Source organism: Diospyros lotus, chromosome 15, assembly GCF_014633365.1.
Source record: "Diospyros lotus cultivar Yz01 chromosome 15, ASM1463336v1, whole genome shotgun sequence".
Classification (NCBI taxonomy): Eukaryota; Viridiplantae; Streptophyta; class Magnoliopsida; order Ericales; family Ebenaceae; genus Diospyros; species Diospyros lotus.
Genome location: NC_068352.1, coordinates 12725992 through 12746897, shown reverse-complemented (window position 1 = coordinate 12746897; position 20906 = coordinate 12725992). Strand labels below are relative to the sequence as shown.

Below are 20906 nucleotides of genomic sequence, written 5' to 3'. Positions count from 1 at the left end.
CCTGAACTTGAAGTTGAATGAGCCATATGACCAATGAGTTAAATTAATAAATTAATAGATGATCAAATATATGATTCATAATATAAGATCAAATTCCACCAAATCAAATATATGTAATAGTCCATAAATTTATAAATACAACATTGCTCCAAAAAAGTTTTTAACTTGTATTAGTGTTTATTGTTTATAGCCCTTAAATTTTTCATGAACTAACAATAGATGATTAAAATGATAAATTAACAATAGAAACATATATAAAACATATATATATGGTTATGTTAACACCTGAAATGAAATCTATATATATATATATAAATATATATGTAAAATGATAAATATGCATACTATTAAGTGTTAACATATATATTTTCGCATATATATAACTGTTAACTTATATATACTGTTAACTTATATATATATATATCGAGAGAGAGAGAGAGAGAGGGGAGGGGGTTACTTACAGTCTGTGAAGCACCGAAGCAAACGACAAAGCACCAGAGCAAATGATGGAAAGCTGAGAAGGACTGGTGATGAGGGCGATCGAAGGACTGGAAGAAGACGGTGGCGCGACGAGGGTGATTGAAGGAGAAGAAATGGCTAAAAGAAGAAGAAGAAGAAGAAGAAGAAGAAGAAGAAGAAGAAGAAGAAGAAGAAGAAAGGGAAAAAGGGACGAGAAAGCTTTTTATAGGGATCTAGTTGTGCAACACTCGCTGAAACGCATTTTTGGTAAGTTCTTTAAATTTTGAAACGACCCGAAAGTTTTCAAAAATTACACAAATGGCCCAAAAAATGTTTTAGGTTGTTTTTCCCATTTTCAAAATAGGAAACGGTTCAAAAATGTCGAAATGGCATCTCCGAGCCATTTTCGTGCTTCATAGGCTCTTGGACCATAAGTATCGAGAATGGGGCACACCTTCCTTGTCTTGCTATGTGCACCCCAAAATCAGTAACATGCACTTTTCCTTGTTCCGATTGTCCTCTGCCCCCAGTCTCGGTGATTGGATTGTTTTCTGGTCCATCACTCTAATTGCCCCTTTAGCTGGGGCATATGTCTCAAGTGAACTTCCTCATCTTGGTTGTGCTCCAAAGGTATAGATGGTACCAAGCTGGGTTCTCTAGTGGCTCTAGTTTTGGAATAGGTGCTTCTCCATACTTGGGTAGGTGGGTTTCCCAAGCCAATTGATCTTGTGGCTCTCATCATCTTGGCTTTATATTGGTTTCTCACAGATGGTGCCAATTGTTGTTGTAAAAAATACAACAATTAGAATTTTGGTAATACGAGAAAAGCCGGTGCGTTAGGCCAAAATGGATTGTTGTCGAAAGGGTCACTACCAAAAGAGATGTTCTGGAAACGATTGTTCCCGAGAGGATTGTCACCCAAGTCTTAAAGTTATCTCTAGGAAAGAAGAGTGATCTCTTGGGGTTGGACTCCCAAAAGATTGGCGTCTCGAGTGATCAAATGCATAAGATGGCTCGCAGAAAAGATTTGGAACACCTTTCCAAGATGATGATTTTGTCTTCTGGAAAGAGATTGGAGCTTTTTTTAGGAAGGTGTTTTGATAGACCCGCAAAGGACTTTAATCCTCTCAGGGAGAGGAATAGGCTTCCGAAAATGACTGCAAGAATAGAGCAAAAGGTTAGAGGCTCATAGGAGAGGACCACCCGCAAAGACCCTCTAATGCTCAAGTTAATATTCAAAGGAAAAGTGTTGCATAAAGAAAACAAGAAATGCTTCCAAAAGAAAAGCTAGAGTTTGGTTTATCGGTGATGGAAAAAAGGTCTATTTTTCAACACTATAGCATGGCTTTAATAGCAGCTTGGATCTCGAGGTCTCAAAAAAATGGGGGACACGTGTCGAAGATCGAAGGAGGATATGTGATCTTGGGATTTGGTCTCTCTGAAAGGATTCTTTCTGAGGCTCTCTCCGAGACATCCCTTTTAGCTTTCTTCCCAAAAGGATTCACTCGGGGATCTTCCTAAGTGAGTGTTTCAAGTCTCACCTAAAAGGATTCTCTCTGTTGTCCTACGAAACGTTCTTTCTGAGAGATCTCTTTTCGAGACGACGATCTCAGAGAGATGTGCCATAACAGTTTGGCTCTAAGGGTCCCTAATGCTTAAAACCCACCGAGGTGGTCAGGTTAGAGATGGCCACACCACAATTCCCCGTGATAGCTAGGTAAAAGGCTAAGGGACAGTATAAGTAGCATTGACAATTTCACTCCAGTTAGTCATCGCTATCTGTCACCCCAACCAGTGGTATTCAATTCAAGGTACACAAGGAGCTCCTCTTTACTTGCTCTATCATTTATTATTTTCAAGTTCTTAACCATATGGGTGTCAAACGTATTGGGCTGCTTGAGTTGAGAATTTTAGGAACTAACTCTATGATTAAGAAGCTAGATACTAGCCAGCTTGGCAAGATAAGAGCTCTAGTTAGCAGATGGCATAATGCTCTTGTAAAAACTAAGGCTTTATGGTGACTGATCTAGTCTTGCCATATTTAATCTCTTAACTAACGTGGATGGCAGATTTAAAGAAATGTGCAAGAGCATTACTAGGTACCAATACTTAACTTAATTGTTCTTCTACCTGGTACATGTATCCCTACTTATTGACGATCGCATGACATGAGACATATAAATTAGCAGTGTAAGGTGTAAGAAAATAAGAGACACCATAGGCACAAGAAAAGTTGTATTGCTCCTTTCATTTCTTTAAAACAATTCCATCTAAGAATGGAAAGTACATACAAAGCATAAAACAAAAATAAAAAAAGCAAGGGCTGATATTCAAACGACTAAAGTAGGGCACTAGGCTACTAAGAAGCCATGAGCAAATACCTGATTAGGAATGCCCCTTAAGATCTTTCTCCAACTCTTTTGAAATACCATCTTTCACCTCTTAGATCGACCCTATGGTGCCCGAAGAAATACTCTTCTCTTGAGCACGTACTAAATTTGCGACCTAGTGAGGTTGGCAATATCATTTGTCCTTGCCAAGTTCATACATTTGTTAGGATTCCAAGCGTTGGGGTCATGTAGATGTCATTTCAAAATCTTTAATTTTTATTTTTATGCTTCTTATATTTATATTTTATTCTTGTAACAAGAAAAAAATATTACAAGATTCACCAACTTTAAAATGTATATATTTTTTAATAATATATTAGTATTAAATAGTTATAATATATTAAATAATTAAATTTATTGAATAAAATGTCATTAAAAATTATTTTTAAAATTTCAAATAAAAAGCGTGTTCTAGTTTTCTATTTTGAGAAATAATTTTTTAAAATGTCAAACAGAATGGGTTTTCAGTTTTTCAAAAACAAACTATTAAAATAGAAAATTAAAAATAAATTCAAAATTTAAAATTAAAAATTAAAATTCAAAGAGAACGCAGACTATAAATTTTAAAATTAAAACTTTTAATAATCAACAGTTCTACTTTTAAAGCAGTATTACATTTTATAAATATTTAAAAATTATTTCATATTTTGAATTCAAAATGTAAGAGTTGTGCATGAGATAAAATTTTATTTATATATTTAGAATTTTTAATGTGATTATGCATTTTTGTGTATGAAGTATAAGTTTTTTTGTAAAAAGTATAAAATTATGTATGAGATATAAATTATTTTGAATTTATTTATTGTCATTGTAAATTTGTGAAATTGTCTATATAATTTTTAAAATATTTGAGTTATTAAATTAAAAATCAATAACTCAAATTCAAAATTAAATTATTTATAATTTTATTTCCTATAAAATTAAAATTTCACCAAGCCCAATGGACCTAGCCCAGGACAAAGCCTACCAGCTTATGGGTTTGAGACTGATCAGGCTGACAGTCCAAAAAAGTTAGGCTCCTGGACCTATATAAATGGTGAGTCACGAGTCTCACACTCTATAGTTTAATTTATATTTATGTCAAGTATAAATATAAATTTATTTTAAAATGACTTATTTATATTTTATAACATTTTATATTTGTAAATATTTAAAAGAAACATTTTTAAAAGATTTTGTGAGCCAACTCATTTAGGGTATGAAGTTGGCCAATTAGGGGTAAGTTATGTTGCACGGAAACACTTCATATGAGTCATTTCCCCATTTTTGAAATGTTTTCGAAGCGTTTTCTATTTTCGTTTCAGATTCTATTTATGTCTATTTTTTCAGAAAAACTTTTGTTATCACGTTTTCGTTTCTTATCAGAAACGTTTCCCGTTTTCGTTTTTATATAACATAGATGGTAAGGGCTTAGCTAGCTTGTCATGACTCCGTTACCAAATAAAATAATAATGGTACGTCACTATTAATCTATTTTTTTCACTTATTTTCTCTCATTTCATCTTTTAATTATTTTTCTTAATGTCACATTAATATTTTAATAATAATTAAAAATAATAATGCTTCAAAAAATAAGTTATAAGCTATTAAAAAAACTAAAAATTTATTTTAAAATTGAAATTAAGATCCTATAACTTTAGCATTTTTTCGTTATTAAAAAAATAAATAATAAATATATTAGCCATTAATTAATATGACAGTATACGATTCACGAGAATACAAACCTGTTTACTGATTTGTTGTGATGATAGTATGTATGGATATGATATGAATGTCTAGATTGCTGTATTAGAAACAGAAGAAGGGTTCGTGAAAGTTGGAAGTCGGAACATCCTTCAATCAATCCTCCATCCATCCCTATTGTTCCTTCATCTTTCTTCTCAAAACCAAAAAAAATGCAGATGAATTGAGGGATAAATGGATATACAAAAAAAATCCCTCGTTTTACCTCCGATTATAATGTCTTCTCATTCTCCCAACCACCAAAATACCAGCACGGCAACTGCTACACTTCACCCATCGCAAGCCCAATTATCCCATCAGAAGGCTTATCCTCCACCTGAGGCTAAGTATGAGGAAATCGCTCAAAACCCAGATGCTTTCTTGGAAAAGCTTAAAGGGTTTCACGGTGCCTCTGGTACCAAGTTCAAGTAAGTTCTTTTGTGGGTTTCTTTCATTTCTTCTCTTTTCTGCTTTTTCAATTTCTGTTTGATTTTTTCGTCGTCATCGTCTCCATTATAGTGAATTTACAGTTATTATTGGGCGTGATTTTAGGCAGATGTTTTTTTTTTTTTCCTGTTAACCTCGTGTTGCTAATTACCTGTCCGTTGATCAGGCCTGTGCACAGGACTTGGAATTGTGTGGATTTGTGTCACTAGAGGCCATAATGCAGCGGCATAATATAGTTGGAATGTTTTCTACTTGAGCATTATTCATAATCTCTCGAATAACATACAGGGTCAGAAAAACCTAAATCGTTTTGTGGGTTATCATAATTAAAATCTTAGTAATTTCTATCCTTTATACTGCCTATTATGACATTATTTCTCCTGCAAAAAATAGATGCTAAAAGTTAAAGTTGTATGTTCAATTCCATTGATGGAAAATATCCTCTTACTAGTAGCTTCAGTAAGTTTTTTGGCATAAATGGATGGATCTTTCTTTGTTGTTAGCGGGCATCCTCAAGCTGATCTCAGTACCTAAGGGCATTAATTTTGTATCAAAAAGTAAAGAAACATGTAAGCCTAAAATTGTAATCATACAGAACAAGAACATATAGAGTATAAATTTTAATCATTAAGAGAAACTGTAATTTCTATTGAACCTTAATTATTGCTTGTCTAATTGTCCTTGTTTATCTCTCTATCTTCCTAAAAAAGAAAAGCAATGTAATGGCTAAAGGCTTGAGTTATGATAATAGGTACTAAAGTCCTGTCGATCTTGCTTCTTGACCAACAAGTTAAGTTTAAGAGAAACAAATGCCCTAACTTGCATTGTTGTTAGAATATCTAGGATCATACTTGTTTTATCTTTTATATCTTGCTTTACATTATTTTGCTAAACAAGAATTGGAGTCTAAAATTTAAATTTCCATTGATAATATTTCAGTTAGTAATAAAAAATTTCCATAAAAGTATTAAAATATTAAAGTAAAAGTTACCAACGGGGCACAACCCTACTATAAAACAGAGAAGAGGAGAGGCATTTTGTGGGGGTGAAGATAGAAAATAAAGATAAAGGAGACCTATAGAGAGGCAACTATCTATTATAACAGAAGCAACCATCAAGCTTAAGAAGTGCCTTCCAGTTAGCTTTGAACGAGGAAGCACATACACCACATTTGGGTGCTGTATTTGGGTACATGTATCAGAAGGGATAGTCAAACACTATGGTATATATTTTTGGTACCCTAAATGATTCGTCCTTGTTTGTTATTGTTACTTGGACACTTCTAGACTTGTAACAAAATGCCTGAGGAAACAGTAGTGTCGTTAATAGAGTTTTAATCCTGTTTCTTTGTGTAAAGTCTTAAATACAATAAGCTATTTGTAAAGAATAAAAAACCACAAAATTAAGCTTAATAACAACTATGACCATCATCATTAACTGCACCTTATCCTAACTAAGTTAGGTTTGTTGGCATGACATTTATAATACTAATTGACTTCTAAGAGTTACATTGACAATACAAATCCATGTAAAAGAACAATGTGGCAAAATTTTATGCCGGATACCTTTCTTGATGCAACTCTCTAGAAAGGGAATGATGAGATAAAGTACCAACACCATATTCATATGGAAAAGTTTCATGAGATGGCAACGAATGACAATAACTGATATGGTCATGCTCTATCACATAGTTGATATTGTGAAACCAACTTGTACAACATGGAAATATGACACCTATGACAAAAATAGTTAATCCTCTTTATTTTAAGTGATGTTTGAATTATGATTGTTATGGATTTAATGCAGTTCTAATATTGGAATTTGGAGATTGTTTTTCTTACTATATTCATATATTATAAGTATTATAGGATAAGTGCTATTTTATATTAGATTTATGCTACTTTTTCAATAATTTAGTGCATTTTGGTTATTATGTTCTTAGAAATTTATAAGAAGTATTAACTTTTGTCTTATCTGTACCATAGTCATATCCTTATTACTTCCCCGGTCCCCTTCAAAATCATTATATTCCATATTCACTTTTTGTATCTGTATGTTCGGTGCTTCTCAGGATTTGAGAGCTTTTGTTAAACACGTCTTCTCAAGATCCTTAAGATACTCTTGCATAGGTAAAATATTCAAGACCATCTTTTCATTTCTGTTGCTATCAGTGTAACAGACCTTCTAGTTGGCTGGCTAATCCCCAAGTCAGAATCTTGGCCGCCTTAGTGCTTATTCCAGCAAGTCTAAAATGATTCTTTGTAAAAAGCTCAAAACTTACACAGCCCACTCATCTTCTGAGCTGAATCTTGGACCTTAAATTGCAGAGTAGCTTGATCCACTTGGAAACCTTTAGAACATATTGGCTTACTGAAACCTTGAGTAGAAAGAAAGGTTTGGCAGGCACATGGCAATTTGGTACATTGGGGCCGCATCTGATACATGGCCACAGTGCGTAGGGGTACCAAAATACTCCATAACCAACAGTCATGCACTTCCCATATTGATTTCATACGCTACATCCATCTTGCAAGCTGTCTCTACATCTCCTTACCTGTCTCAACTCCACTGGTGTCCAAGATAAAAGTTGCACTATGCCACTATAACTTTGAAGAGCTTAGTGATGACCTCCCAGAGACCATAATCTACCTTTTTCCTTAAATAGCTGTCTATGAACTGCCCAACCTGAACCACCAGCTGATGAACCCTGTTTTGAATAGCCAGAAAACTCCTAATCTTGACATTCTTTGAGGGAAACCCTTGTAGGGCACAAGTAGTCTTCCATGGCTGACTAGTGGTGACTTCTACAAAAATCTGTTTAGCTCTCTCAATAACAATATTGGCATACCTCAAAAACCTTCACACCTTCCTTCCACCATTCTCTTCATCTTTGGAAACAAGACTCACAATGCTTGAATTTCCAACTCCAGACACCTTTTGGAATAAGGACCTTCCATGATGCTAGAATTTCCCATCCCAATCACCCCCGGAAAGAAAATAAAATAATAAAATAAAGAGAAAGGCTTGGTACCACACCTTCAAAAGTCTAGAATCCTTCCTTCTGCAATTGAGCAGTTCCATTTCTTGTTGCTCAAAGATGATCTAGATGGGGCATCATCCACTGGCCCTAGCTCTTGAATGGAAAACTTCTGCTACTGAAAAAGCCAACCTCTGGTTTGCCACCTTCATTTTTCACCTACAGGGGGTAGCCACTAGGAAAAGATTGCCGTTTTCAAAATCTGAATCTTCTTGGTTATATCCAGAGTTGCCTTTGCCCTCTTGATGTTCATATGTAAAATTCACCAGTGAGAAATAATCATTTTGATTACTTGCAAGAGTGGCTTCTGTACTATAATTCCATCATTCTGTCACCAGCATGATCCAATTCTTTCAACCTTACATTGTTTTTGTTTGGTCATTTACTAATTTTTCCTCACAGGTTCATTGCTTTCTGTATATAAGCTACCAGAAGGTGACCTTGAAAGAAAGGAGCTGAAATGAAGTGGTTAGTGATGTTAAAAGAGTAATGGTTCCTCTACCGACTACCAGTTTAGATGGTATTCTGGGAGTTGCCGAGTTGGTGAATGGTGCATCGGATAATACCTAAGACAACTAAGTAGGGGTCTGATTGATTTAAGTGGATAGCAAAAGTGTTGGAGTAGTTAATGTTTATGTTTTAATTGGAGGAAATGTCAAGGCTTAAGACGTTTTGGTAGATGCTAGTTGGCAGCTATGAATGTAGAGAAGAGCATTGTTTTTGCAAACGGTTTTAGTTTTGGATAGTGTAAAGATAGTTGTTACTAGTCTAGGATTTTGAGGGAAGAAAGGGCTACTAGAGGCTATGGACATTCCTATAGTTTTGCAAATGTCCATACTTTTCATGTCTAACTCATCTTTCCTGCAGTGAATTGGGTTCTTTAACTTGTAATATTTGGTTTTGCAGAGTGAAGAAATAGTTCAAACTAGTTTAGAGTTTTTGGATAGGAAATTGCCACCGCAAGGTTATGGACATCCTGTAATTTTGAAGTTCTTGAAAATTTCAAGGGCAGCTTATATTTCCTGGAGTAAATTGCTGTGATTTGTGTTTATTTGCTGAAACTCTGTTGCTGTTTGCATTGCCAAAATAGAGTTGCCCCACAGATGCAATGATATATATATATATATATCCATGTATATATATATACACACACACCGTCGCAACAGACTGAGGAAGTGGTTGATGATCCTGTGTTGTTTCATGCAACCTGTTAAAGAAAATAAATACCATTCAATTGTTGAAATGATGAATTATATATCTGAAGGTGTGGTTCACTGGTTCAGTAGGAATATTCTAAGGAATTGTGAGGAGGTGCTACCTTGACATTTTTGTATTACAGAATGCCCTTCTATGGCGATTATGAAAAGTAATTGACATTTGGGAAGTCTTTTTCCCTTCTGGTATATAAGTGAAGTGCAATAATTTAACATCTAATCTTTAAACGTCCTATCTATCTTGTCCTCCGCCACCCCCTCAACCCCCTCCAAAAAAAAAAAAAGGAAAAAAGAAAAAGAGAAAAGAAAAAGTTAAAAGAATACAAATATTTGTATTGTGCATAATAGCTTTTGTCATGTTTGGTTGTGAAAGATAGGTGTACTTATTGCCTATTAGGTTTTGTCATGTTTCATTGCTGTGATTTTACTCAATAATTCATGATATCCTGCATATTGTTTGACTTGCTTGCTTACTCTACATCTTCGATAGTTTCATGTGAATTTGGAGAAGAAATGGATCAGATCACATGAAAATAGGAACGGGACAGAAGGTTTTGGGTTATGTTCTTCATGGGCTGTTTCTTTTCCCAGGGTTCCTACTATAGGAGGAAGGGCTCTTGATCTATACCGCCTCTTTCTAGAAGTCACAACTCGAGGTGGCATTGAAAAGGTATGAGTTTTATACTTTTGTTGTTTAAGAGTCCAAGTCCAAGAGCAATACTTATTGCTTGGTTGGTTCTGACCAAACCTTCGATTTCAGCCTGTGTTTTCTGAACTTTCTAGGATATGACAAGTGCAAATTTTTGGATTGACACTGCATGGTTTTGTGCTGTATGGGTATTGTACATGTGTTGGTAACCTTTGAAGTAAGGGAAAGAAGAAACATGTGTTCACCTAAGATTCTCTCTTGCCTTCTCCTCTTTACCCACATATTTTAGATGAGGGAATTTACTTATGTTAGAGAATACTGTATCACAATAAATATAATATCATTCTTCATTGTAGCAACACCAAGCCCTAATCCCCCCCATTTGATGGAGTTGTCTACATGGAATCTAGCATGCCATCATCCCTATTCATGATCATATTTCGATAATGCCATTATAGGTCATGTCATGTTTAAGAGTTCATCATTTTTTGAGGGGTGTATTTTGCTACAAATTTATTCTATTTCATTCATTCTCCTTCTAGGGGCTTTAGGTGTTCATCTCACCTGTCCAAATTATCTTAAATGCATCTTACACATCAATGGGATTACATAAAGGATTTGCTTGAGCCCTTGCCTATTTCCCCTAGTAATAGATGAACTCCCTAAACATATCTAGGAAAAGGTGTTTTGGTGTATGCTACTTGTAGATGACATTGTGTTGGTAGATGAGACAAGAGAAGGTGAATACTAAGCTCAAGATATGGAGGAACACTTTATAATCTAACAGTTTTAAGTTAACTAGAGTGAAAACTGAATACATGGAATATAAATTTAGTAAAATTAAAAGTGTGGCTAATGTTAAAATAGAAAAATACATTTGGTGTTTTGTGTGATAGTGATTTCATTAAAGCTTTAAAGAAAATTGTATAAAACAACTATAAGACTAGCCTTGTCATATGACACAGAATGTTAGTTATGAAAGCCCAATAATGAAGATCATAGAAACAAATATTTTGGCAAACAATATTTTAGGCATAAAAGTAGAAATTAATATTTTCTGATTAGTTTATTTACTTTTAATTTGTTTTCTAGTTTCTTTTAATTTCTTTGATTTCCTAGAATCCTAATTAGAATAGGGTTTTTTTTTTATCTATTAGTTGTCTACAAATAATCCTATAGTGAACTATTGAAGATTAGACTTTGATAAATAATATTGAATATTGATATTAGTTTTGAGTAATTGGGATTTCTCTAGTTTCTTTGACTTGGGTTCTGCATCACCCCATGTGCAAAATACAAGTGTAACAAGGATGAGAAGGCTAAGATGGATTTGCAACTATACAAGAAAGATAAAATTAGAAATGAGATTATTTGTAATAAGGTTGGAGTGGCTCCTATTGAAGATAAGATGCTGGACACCTTATTACAATGGTTTGGTTATGCAAGAACAAGACCAATGGAGGCTTCTTTGAGGAGAGTCGATAGAATGGAACGAATATTTAGCAGAAGAGATAGAAGAAGACCACAATAAACTTGTTTGGAGACATGTGGGTATGATATTAGTTTTAAGGCTCGTACAGAAAATAGTGTCATAGATAGAAAAGACTAGAGATTTGGAATTTATATAGCTGACCCCACATGGTAGAATAAAGGCTTGGTATATTTTTTTATCTTACACATCTTAAATAAAAGCCATTCTAATTGTGGACCAATTAACAATAGTGAAAAATCAATTTCTTGTCTGAATCCAACCCAAAAAAGAAAAACAACAATCATTACTTTGAACTCAAAATTTTTTCCATTTTTTTTGGCAATAGAAAGAGGTAGGCTATAATTCTATTTCATGTCACAATTGAACACTGGCTTTGTTAAAACTTCCTCTTGGATACTGTTAACCTACTCTTAATGAGTTACACCGTTACTTTTGGGTTTTTCTATATGCTTTTGGGCCGGTTTTTCTATATGCTTTTGGGCCTTTTGTATCATGCTTCACCTATGTACCAGCATTGAGCTGTTAGTTCTATTGAGCATTCTAGATTTCTACGTTCATGTTGCGGACGTTCTAGATGTGTGTCAGCTTGGGAGCTACCTTTTAGCTTGGCCTGTCAATGGACCGGATCTACACTAGGTACGTTAGGTCCAGAGCCAATAACTAATGTTCTAGCCTAGATTCATTTATATTGGATCTGGATCTTGATAGATTTGGACCAAATCCATGAGATCCATTTTTTTAACTTCCTTTTTAGTTTTTACAACAAATATATATGTATATACATAGATATGAACACATAAATACATGTATTTGTTTATACATGAATACAAGAATAGGTATATATACATACATATGTTTATATATACACAAATGTGCATACATACATACATATATATATATATATAAACACAAGTATATACTACATGTACATGCACATATATATTAATACTACCCAAATTACATATTATTGTATATATTCATATCTATATCATATATATGTATACATGTATGTTTTTATACGAATACACGCATAGGTCTTATATATGAATACACAAATATACATATATACATACACATTATACATAAGTACATATGTAAATATATTTAGGTACCTATATGCATGCACATATATATGTAATTACATACATATTATGCATATGTATGTATGTTTATATTTACATTTATATCTAAAACATATGCACATGTATGCATATGTGTATATGTGTGCGTACATATATTTATATGTATGTACTTATAAACATTGTACATATATGTATAAACATGCATATGTACATATATGTATACATCCAATGTACTTATGGACATATACTATATATGTATTACGTACATGTATGTATGCTTACATATAAATGTATGCATATACATACTGGTAAATATTTTAACAAATATACAAACATACATGAGTATATATGTACTTGTTATAAATGAATGAGAATAAAATATTTTTAAAAGATGTGTAATTTAATATTAGAATTTAGAAATATGAAATTTTATTTTGTAGTAGATATCTATATAATGGATCTGGACTTGATCTAAATGTAAAAGGATTAGATCTAATAGATATGGATGAAGTCCCGTCCATTTACGGGCCTACTTTTAGCTTGCTCATTTCAAAAGCATTTGAACCAAAGACAGAATATTCCTATTTTCCATAACTTTCTAATTTCACTTTGTCCTGAGTTTCTTTTCTTTGATTTCTTTATATTTTTATCATCATCATCATTACTATTAGTTTTTATTTGTTAGTGTTATCTTTTATGGTAAGGGGGGTCTATGTTTAATTGGAAGTGATTTTTGTTTTTTGGGTGAATTTCTTGCAGGTTATCAGAGATCGCAAATGGAAGGAAGTGACTTCAGCCTTCAGTTTCCCATCAACAATAACCAGTGCATCATTTGTCTTGAGGAAGTACTACCTATTGTTGCTTTATCACTTTGAGCAGGCTTATTACTTCCGGAAAGAAGTTCCTTCCATTCTCAATGGTATGTCAACATATGATGCACATGATATTTTAGAAGTTTTCTTGTATAGACTAAAACAGACATGCTTCTGTTACATTCTACAGATTCTACAAGCAGGAACTTAGTTGATGAATCCGCAATCCCACATGGGCTTGGGGATGGTGCCTCTACAAATCAGCTGCCAGGTCAGGATAGAGCACCTTTTTGAAATTATGAATTTACCATATAGGAAGTATTATTTAACTGTGTAACCTACTTGATTTTTTAATCATTGTTCTGCTTTTATTTTATATAAATCTGTGGTTGTCTGACAACTGCAATATAGTTTTGTAGTTTCCAAAAGGATTTCCTTTGCTAAATTTGTGTCTGGAATGGCATCTGGTTGTCAAACCTGCAGAGCTGGTAGTGGTAGTTCTTGATTTTCATGCACCTCCACACTTGACATGCCTGAACCACTGATGACACTATGCAGATGACTGTACACTGGCTTCATTTTTGACACAATGATGGATATAAGCCAAACAAACTGCCAAAAGGAATACCCATTACTTGATTATTTGTAGTGAAAAGGACATGCCTTTTCCTAGACTAGGATTTTATTTTTCTAAAACGTAGCTTATAATCCAAACCTGCTAAAAAGCATACAAGTTTTGTTTGTAATACTGGCTGTAGCATGAGATGACTGCATGCTTAACAATTTAGTCGCTTATGAAGTGTGAATCTATGAGGAATATGATAAAACTTTCTTTTTTATTTCTTTTTGTCACTGCTGCCGGGGGGGTTGGGGGGGGGGGGGGTTAGTTTTTAATATTGAGAATTTTGCCCTTCATCTATATTTGCTGATTAAGGCTTCTCATTTGCAGCAACTCTGTGAGAAAAGGGGAGGGGGAATAGGATTTGAAATCTATGGGCTGCCCTCACGTTGTTAACTTTATATGTTATAACATATTAACGTTTTATTTTAACAATATTATATTGACCTATAATGCATGTTGTATTAACTATCATATGTTCATGTTTTATTATATTAGAATATAACATGTTATTGTCTTTTTGGATCAGTAATAATGTTTTCTTTATAATTCATCTTAAATATATATAAATAATATATTATTATATCTATATATTGTAATTTGAACATTTTATTCTGTGCAATGTTGTATGAACAATTCATCTAAAATGTATATATTACAAATTGTTATATATAAGGAAAATTACTGTCATGTCCCTAGGAGGATTAGAAGGGTAATGTTCTGATAGGGATATAATAAAGGGGTAATATTGTAATAGACTTATATTAACTTGTTAGGAGATATTTGGTTGTTTGTTAGGAGCACATGGGTGCTGTTAGAAATTAGTTAAGGAGCTACCTATGCCTATATAAAGGCCCATTGTAAGAGGAGATGAATATGCTTGAATTAAATGATGAATTTCTAATTCTGATTCTCTCTACAATTCTTTCCCTTCTCCCTCTTGTTTCTCTATTGCTCTCCCTCAATTCTCTCTAATTTCTTCCCCATTCTTCTTCAATTTTCCCTCTATACATTCTGTTTTTAACCTTAATTCAATCGGATCCTTCCAATTGCCAATTTCAACCCGTTATGAACCCTAGGTTCATGACAATTACCAAAAAATCAATGAAATTTCACCCAGGTATCAATTTTATAATGAACTTTAAAAATTATCAATTCTATACCCAGACTTTCAAATGCGTATCACTTTCATCATACCGTTAGATAAAACTGTCAGCATTAACATTTGTTTGACCTAACAGCTCCAAATTGGTTTATATAACAGAAAAAACACCTCATGCAGCCATCACAAGTCTTGCATGTTAGTGTTTAATTGTGCAATATTTATGTCATATAGCAAACTTGATCTTCAAATTATTCGATTAAATTTTAGTTTTAGCGAGATATTTTAGTCATATAAAATGTTGGTAGCACTTTATCACTTTATTCAACCTATCTTGATTTTGTATGTAAGACTATCAATAATCTCTCATTTTTGAACAGTTGATTCAAGATATCCAAATCGATCATTTTTTATGAATTGGTTGATTTCTTAAGTCTCATTGTGACATCATTCATACTTATATTTTTATTTTATGTTTTGTAGATTTGATTTTTGATTTGCTCAATTTAAAGGCTTTGGATTTTAAATGTCCTATAATTTGAGCTTAGTATTTATGCCTTTTTGTTTCATTTAGTTCGATAATATCATTTGAATGTGTTTTATGAGCTCATCTATCACTAGAGGAAAGAGGTAAGGGTTTAGCATAAATTGTTGATGTAATCTAATTATAATTGAAAAAGTCTCAATTATCTTCTCTACAAATGCTAGCACAATTTCTGCCTGATAATACGCGTGTTTAGTAACCTGTAAATGAATAATCCAAACTCTAATTCTTCTCTAAAACCCTCCACAAAACTTCTTTGGAGATTATGTTATAGGTTTTTTTCCAAATACCATATATAATTTGTTTTGATTTACGTTTGGATCCTTCTATCAAACGCTTTAGTAAGTAGATAGCTTTTATGGTTAACCTACTAGTCATGAAATCATATTGGTTTTTAGTGACATTGATTTATGTTTTTAACCTTTGCTTAATTACCTTCTCTCAAGGTTTCATAATGTAGCTCATTAGCTTGGTTCCTCTGTAAATTTTATAACTTCAAACATTCTGTTCTTCTTAATGGAAATTAGAGTGCTCTTTTTCCCCTCATCAGATATCCTATTTGATTTAAAGACCACATTAGATACTCATTAACCATAAAAGGACTTCTTCTATACATTTCAATGCTTATATCAAAATATGATCCATTTCAATTGCTCTACCATTTTTCATCTTTGTGATAGCTTGCTCTTCATTTGGATAAATATGTCTAGAACGTTTAATTCTTATGTTCGTTGGGACTATCAAAATGTCCAACTAACATTTATAATTTCACATTCATTGAATTTCTTTGAAAACCATTCTTCTCATCTCTTTGATTGCACCCTCACTTAACAACTCGTTTTGGCCTTTGTCTTTTATACACTTCATTTGGCTTAAATTTGTTGTTTTTCTTTCTCTTGCTTTTGCTAACGTTTATATATAAATGTATGCATGTATATTTTTCAGTTTTGTACTAAGGTTGTTGATATACATTTTTGTAACCTCTTAACTTTACTTCATTGATTGTTTAATTTTCTTCCTTTTATATACATCTTTAGATTTTTGTTACTACATGTATGCAAAGTCTTATAGTAGACTCTCTTCGTCTTGATTCTTCCTTGCACCTTCTAACTCCACCAAGGTTCTTTTTGGTTTGGGGTTTTTGTTTGACTTTCTTAAAATAGTTTTATTGTATTTCAGATAGCAATAGTTATTATCCACATTGGATCAGTTTCTCCTTTAACGATTCAATCTCTTTTTCTGTATGCTTTTTCCTTGAAAGTATTTTTTTTTCCACCTAATTCTCATAATTGGATTCCTGGACTTTTGTTTTTTTTTGTTTTTTCCATTTTTCACCTTCTATTTTTTGATAGACTTCAAGGACCATAACCCTATGTGAGTGGTTAGACATATTCTCGATATAACTTTGCAATCCTTGTGATCATTTTGACTTGTCTGAAGTAAATTGGGTCGTTGATAAGCTATCTTCATATGTGACCTACTGTTCATCCTGACTCTTCGAATATGGTATTAGCAATGAGGAGATCATGTGCTGGAGCAAAATCTAGAATAGCTTTGCCCTCACTATTTCTTTCTCCGAAGCCATAACTTCCATGCACATCTCTATATCCATTCATTTCTCTACCCAAATGACCATTTAAGTCACCTTCTACAAATGTGTATACAATTATAATAGTTTGTATAAGAGCAAGGATGTAATTTTAGCATTCAGTTTTACATTATTTTCATTTCTTGTCTTATGTTAACCCCGCATATTTCCATTTAGTCTCATGATACGCATAACCTGGCCTTTTATCCTATGGTACTACATGTCCCTTCTAATCTTTCAACATCTTCCTGGGAAACAAACACGGCCTTATAATTAGGTGCTCCTTTATAACTAGGAGTTTCTGGGTGATAAATTTGTTGACCATGGCCAGCAGAAAGGTCTCTTTCTGTGAGGAATGTTCTCTCCAATTGCAGTGATTGACACCTCTTACTGAATGCTTCCTACATCAACCAAAGCCACCAAGATTGACACACACTGTACCAGCAAATTTTGAATTATCAAAGACTGCCTAAATGTTTTGATATCTTTAGAATGAGTAAAGAGTGCTTACACCATTATTTGTGATTTGACCTTGATGTCTTGCTCTCTCTTCTAACAAACAGCGTACTTTCATGCCTACATGTTAGTATGAGTAAATAGAGTACTTACATCCACTATGTGATTTGACTCTGAAGTCTTGCTCTCTATTTTAACAAATGACAATGACAATTTTTCTCCCGTTATTCCACCTAATATTCTTCTTTTTATATTTCCCTTTCTCTTTCTTGGGCATGTTTCATCTGGTACAACAAAATGATTTGATTGATTGTTGCATAACAAGTATATTCTTTTTTTATGATTCACAGTGAGTTTTATCTTGGATCCTGGCAGTTCAGTCATTGGAACCATTGATGCAAAATTTGACAGTGGCTATCTGGTTACTGTCAAATTGGGTTCTGAGAAGCTGAAAGGCGTCCTTTATCATACTCCTTTGTCATTGCACACATCTAAGAGCTATAAGACATCAGCTGTCCATCCTAACCGGAACCGCAAAAGATACCAGCTGGCATCAAGGGATCCCTCTCGTCCTAAGCCAAATAGGAGCGGTTACAACTTCTTCTTTTCTGAGCATTACACTAGGCTAAAGCCTTTGTACCATGGGAAGGAAAAAGCTATTGCCAAGAAAATTGCAATTTTATGGAGCAGACTCACAGATTCTGAAAAACAGGTAATTCTTCTATTGCATTATTCTGCCCTAATTTTGTGATAGGATCACTATAGTCACTGGATTTACTGGTTCATGCAGAATTCTCAAATTGGAGATTAATACATCCATACACTTAGTAGTTGAATTCATAGCCCTCTTTCTCACATGGGCAGCAGGTGGGTCCTATGTTGGAGGGAGAGGTTGCAGATGCAGCCTGTGGGGCTGTGAATTTTTCTATCTTTAGCAATCTCCTAACTGATGTACTTTTGTGATATTAAGGAGCTGTTGGACAAAGCTTTTAGTTTACCCTTTTCAACTTTCAATGTTCATTTTCAAACAATAACATGTCAAGCCTTTTATCCCACTTCATGGGGTTAGTTACATGAATTCTAGCTAGGGAGTCAATTCTATCTATGCTTGTCTTCTATAAGGCCCTTATACTTCATGTCATATCTAAGTGTATCCCACTAAGTTTTTCTAAGTCTTCCTCCACATCTCTTGCTAAATACTTATTTCATTCCATTAACTCTCTTTATAGGAGCCTTTATTGGTTTTCTTCTCATGTGACCAAATCAATATAAGCATGTCTCATGCATCTTATCTTTAATAGAAGCCACTTCGACCTTATTACGAACAACTTCATCTTTAACACATCCCTTTTAACATCCTCATCTCTATTATACTCATGTTTTGCACATGTTGGTGCTTATTGCTCAACATTGTGTACATACATAATGTAGATTCTAAACTACTAATGTCTTCTAAAATTTTCCCTTTGGATTTAATGAAATTTTACTTGCACATAAAAATTCCATAGCAACCATCCTATTATATGGGTAAGATTTGCAATCTCTCCATCTTTTTGGATGATTGATCCAAAGTATCTAAATTGATCTTTTCTTGGTATGGCTTATTAGTTTTAGTTTACCATAATGTCAGGGACATTCATACTTTTACTAAACTTATATTTCATATATTCAGTTTTCGATTTACTTATCTTAATGCTTGTGGATTTTAATGTGTTCCTTCATACCTTGAGCTTAGAGTTCATGCCTCTTTTTTTTTTTTTTTGTCTCATCCATCACCACAATGTCATTTGCAAATATGATACACCAATGGGCTTCTTCCTAGATATGTTTATAGATTCATCCATTACACTAGGGAAAATAGATAAGGGTTTAAAGCAAATCCTTGATGCAATCTATCACGACCCTAGGGTTTGCCTAGGAATTTGGAAGAAATTGAGGGGGAATTACAGAAAGAATTGGGGGAGAATTTTAAATAGAACAGAGAAAGAGAGAGATCAGAGATGTTGAGGGAGCAAGAGCAGTAGGATCCGAGAGGGAGAGAATGTAGAGAAAGAATCAAAAGTGTCAATTTAATATATTTCACAATGATCCCTTTTTTATAGCTCCAGTAGCTTTATATAGCTTCTGTTACAAAGTAAACAGAAAATATAACAAGTAAAATAACAAAATTATTGTTGCTAAAGTACTATTATATCCTTGGGGTCACGACACAATCCAGTTGTAATTGAAAAATCCTGGTATCTTCTCCACATATCACATGTTTCTACTTCATGATACATGTATCTTTAATAACATCTATATAAGCAGAGTTAGACTCGTTTCTTTTCTAGAACCCTCCATAGTGTTCTCTAGAAACTATCATAAGCTGCTTAATTTATAAACACCGTAAGCAAATCAAAACCCTTTTGTTTATCTCAATAGCTTTCCATTAGGCACCTCAATAAAGATGTAGCTTCCAATCATTGCCCTGCCAAACATGAAAACAAAAAATAACAAGTTTTAATGTAATCATGTGCCTACAGGTAAAACATGTTTTTAACAGCATAAATTGGAACATATCCTAATTTTACGATACCCCTTGTTGCTCTGATCTAGTGCTACAACTCGAGCGAGCCTTAATTTTTTATTTGATCATGTTGATGTCGATGTTCATGTGTGGTGGTGGGCTGGGATGCAGGTTTATCAGGACAAAGGGTTGAGAGACAAGGAGAGGTACAAGAGTGAGATGCTGGAGTACAGCAGTAGGTCCTCCAACAACAATGCACCAGCAGCACCAGCAGCAGCTCCATAACCATAATAGACGTAGAGGAGGAGGAGGAGGATAGTTTAACGTATGCATCTCTGTTTTGATGATGATAGTTGTTTCTTACTATATTTATCGTGGGTCGGAAGCAGCAACAGCAGCAGTACCTCATGCTCGTATCGATGTGTATTTAATTTCTGTTCATTTTCAATTCACAAATCCTGCAGGTTTCGATCATACCATTGGGAATTCGGATTAGGCTGTTGGGTTACATTAAGCTAGTGTTTTAAGTTTTTGTTTTCGTTTCGAAACTAAAAACAACTTCCAACATTTTCTCTCTTTTTTCTTTTGCCCACCTTGTTTGGTTACTAAGAAACCCGCGTAAAGAAAAGGAGGAGAAAGTTGTCAAAGTGAGGGATTTCACTTTTTACACCGAAGAAACCCGCATAAAGAAAAGGAGGAGAAAGTTGTCAAAGCAGATGACTAATCGGAGACGCAGATACAAGAATTTAAGTAATGAAACTCTACTTTAAAATTCTTATGTAGACTC

General features: G+C 33.7%; 1 protein-coding gene across 1 annotated transcript; it reads left to right on the top strand.

The window, feature by feature from the left end:
• The first annotated feature begins 4573 nt into the window (after positions 1-4573).
• On the top strand, positions 4574-20686 carry LOC127792518 (high mobility group B protein 10). The gene is made up of 6 exons (XM_052323037.1): positions 4574-4999; positions 9861-9939; positions 13252-13411; positions 13495-13575; positions 17964-18325; positions 20291-20686. The coding sequence occupies exons 1-6, from the start codon at positions 4767-4769 to the stop codon at positions 20402-20404; spliced, it is 1029 nt and encodes a 342-aa protein (XP_052178997.1). The 5' UTR covers positions 4574-4766; the 3' UTR covers positions 20405-20686.
• The last annotated feature ends 220 nt before the right edge of the window (positions 20687-20906 follow it).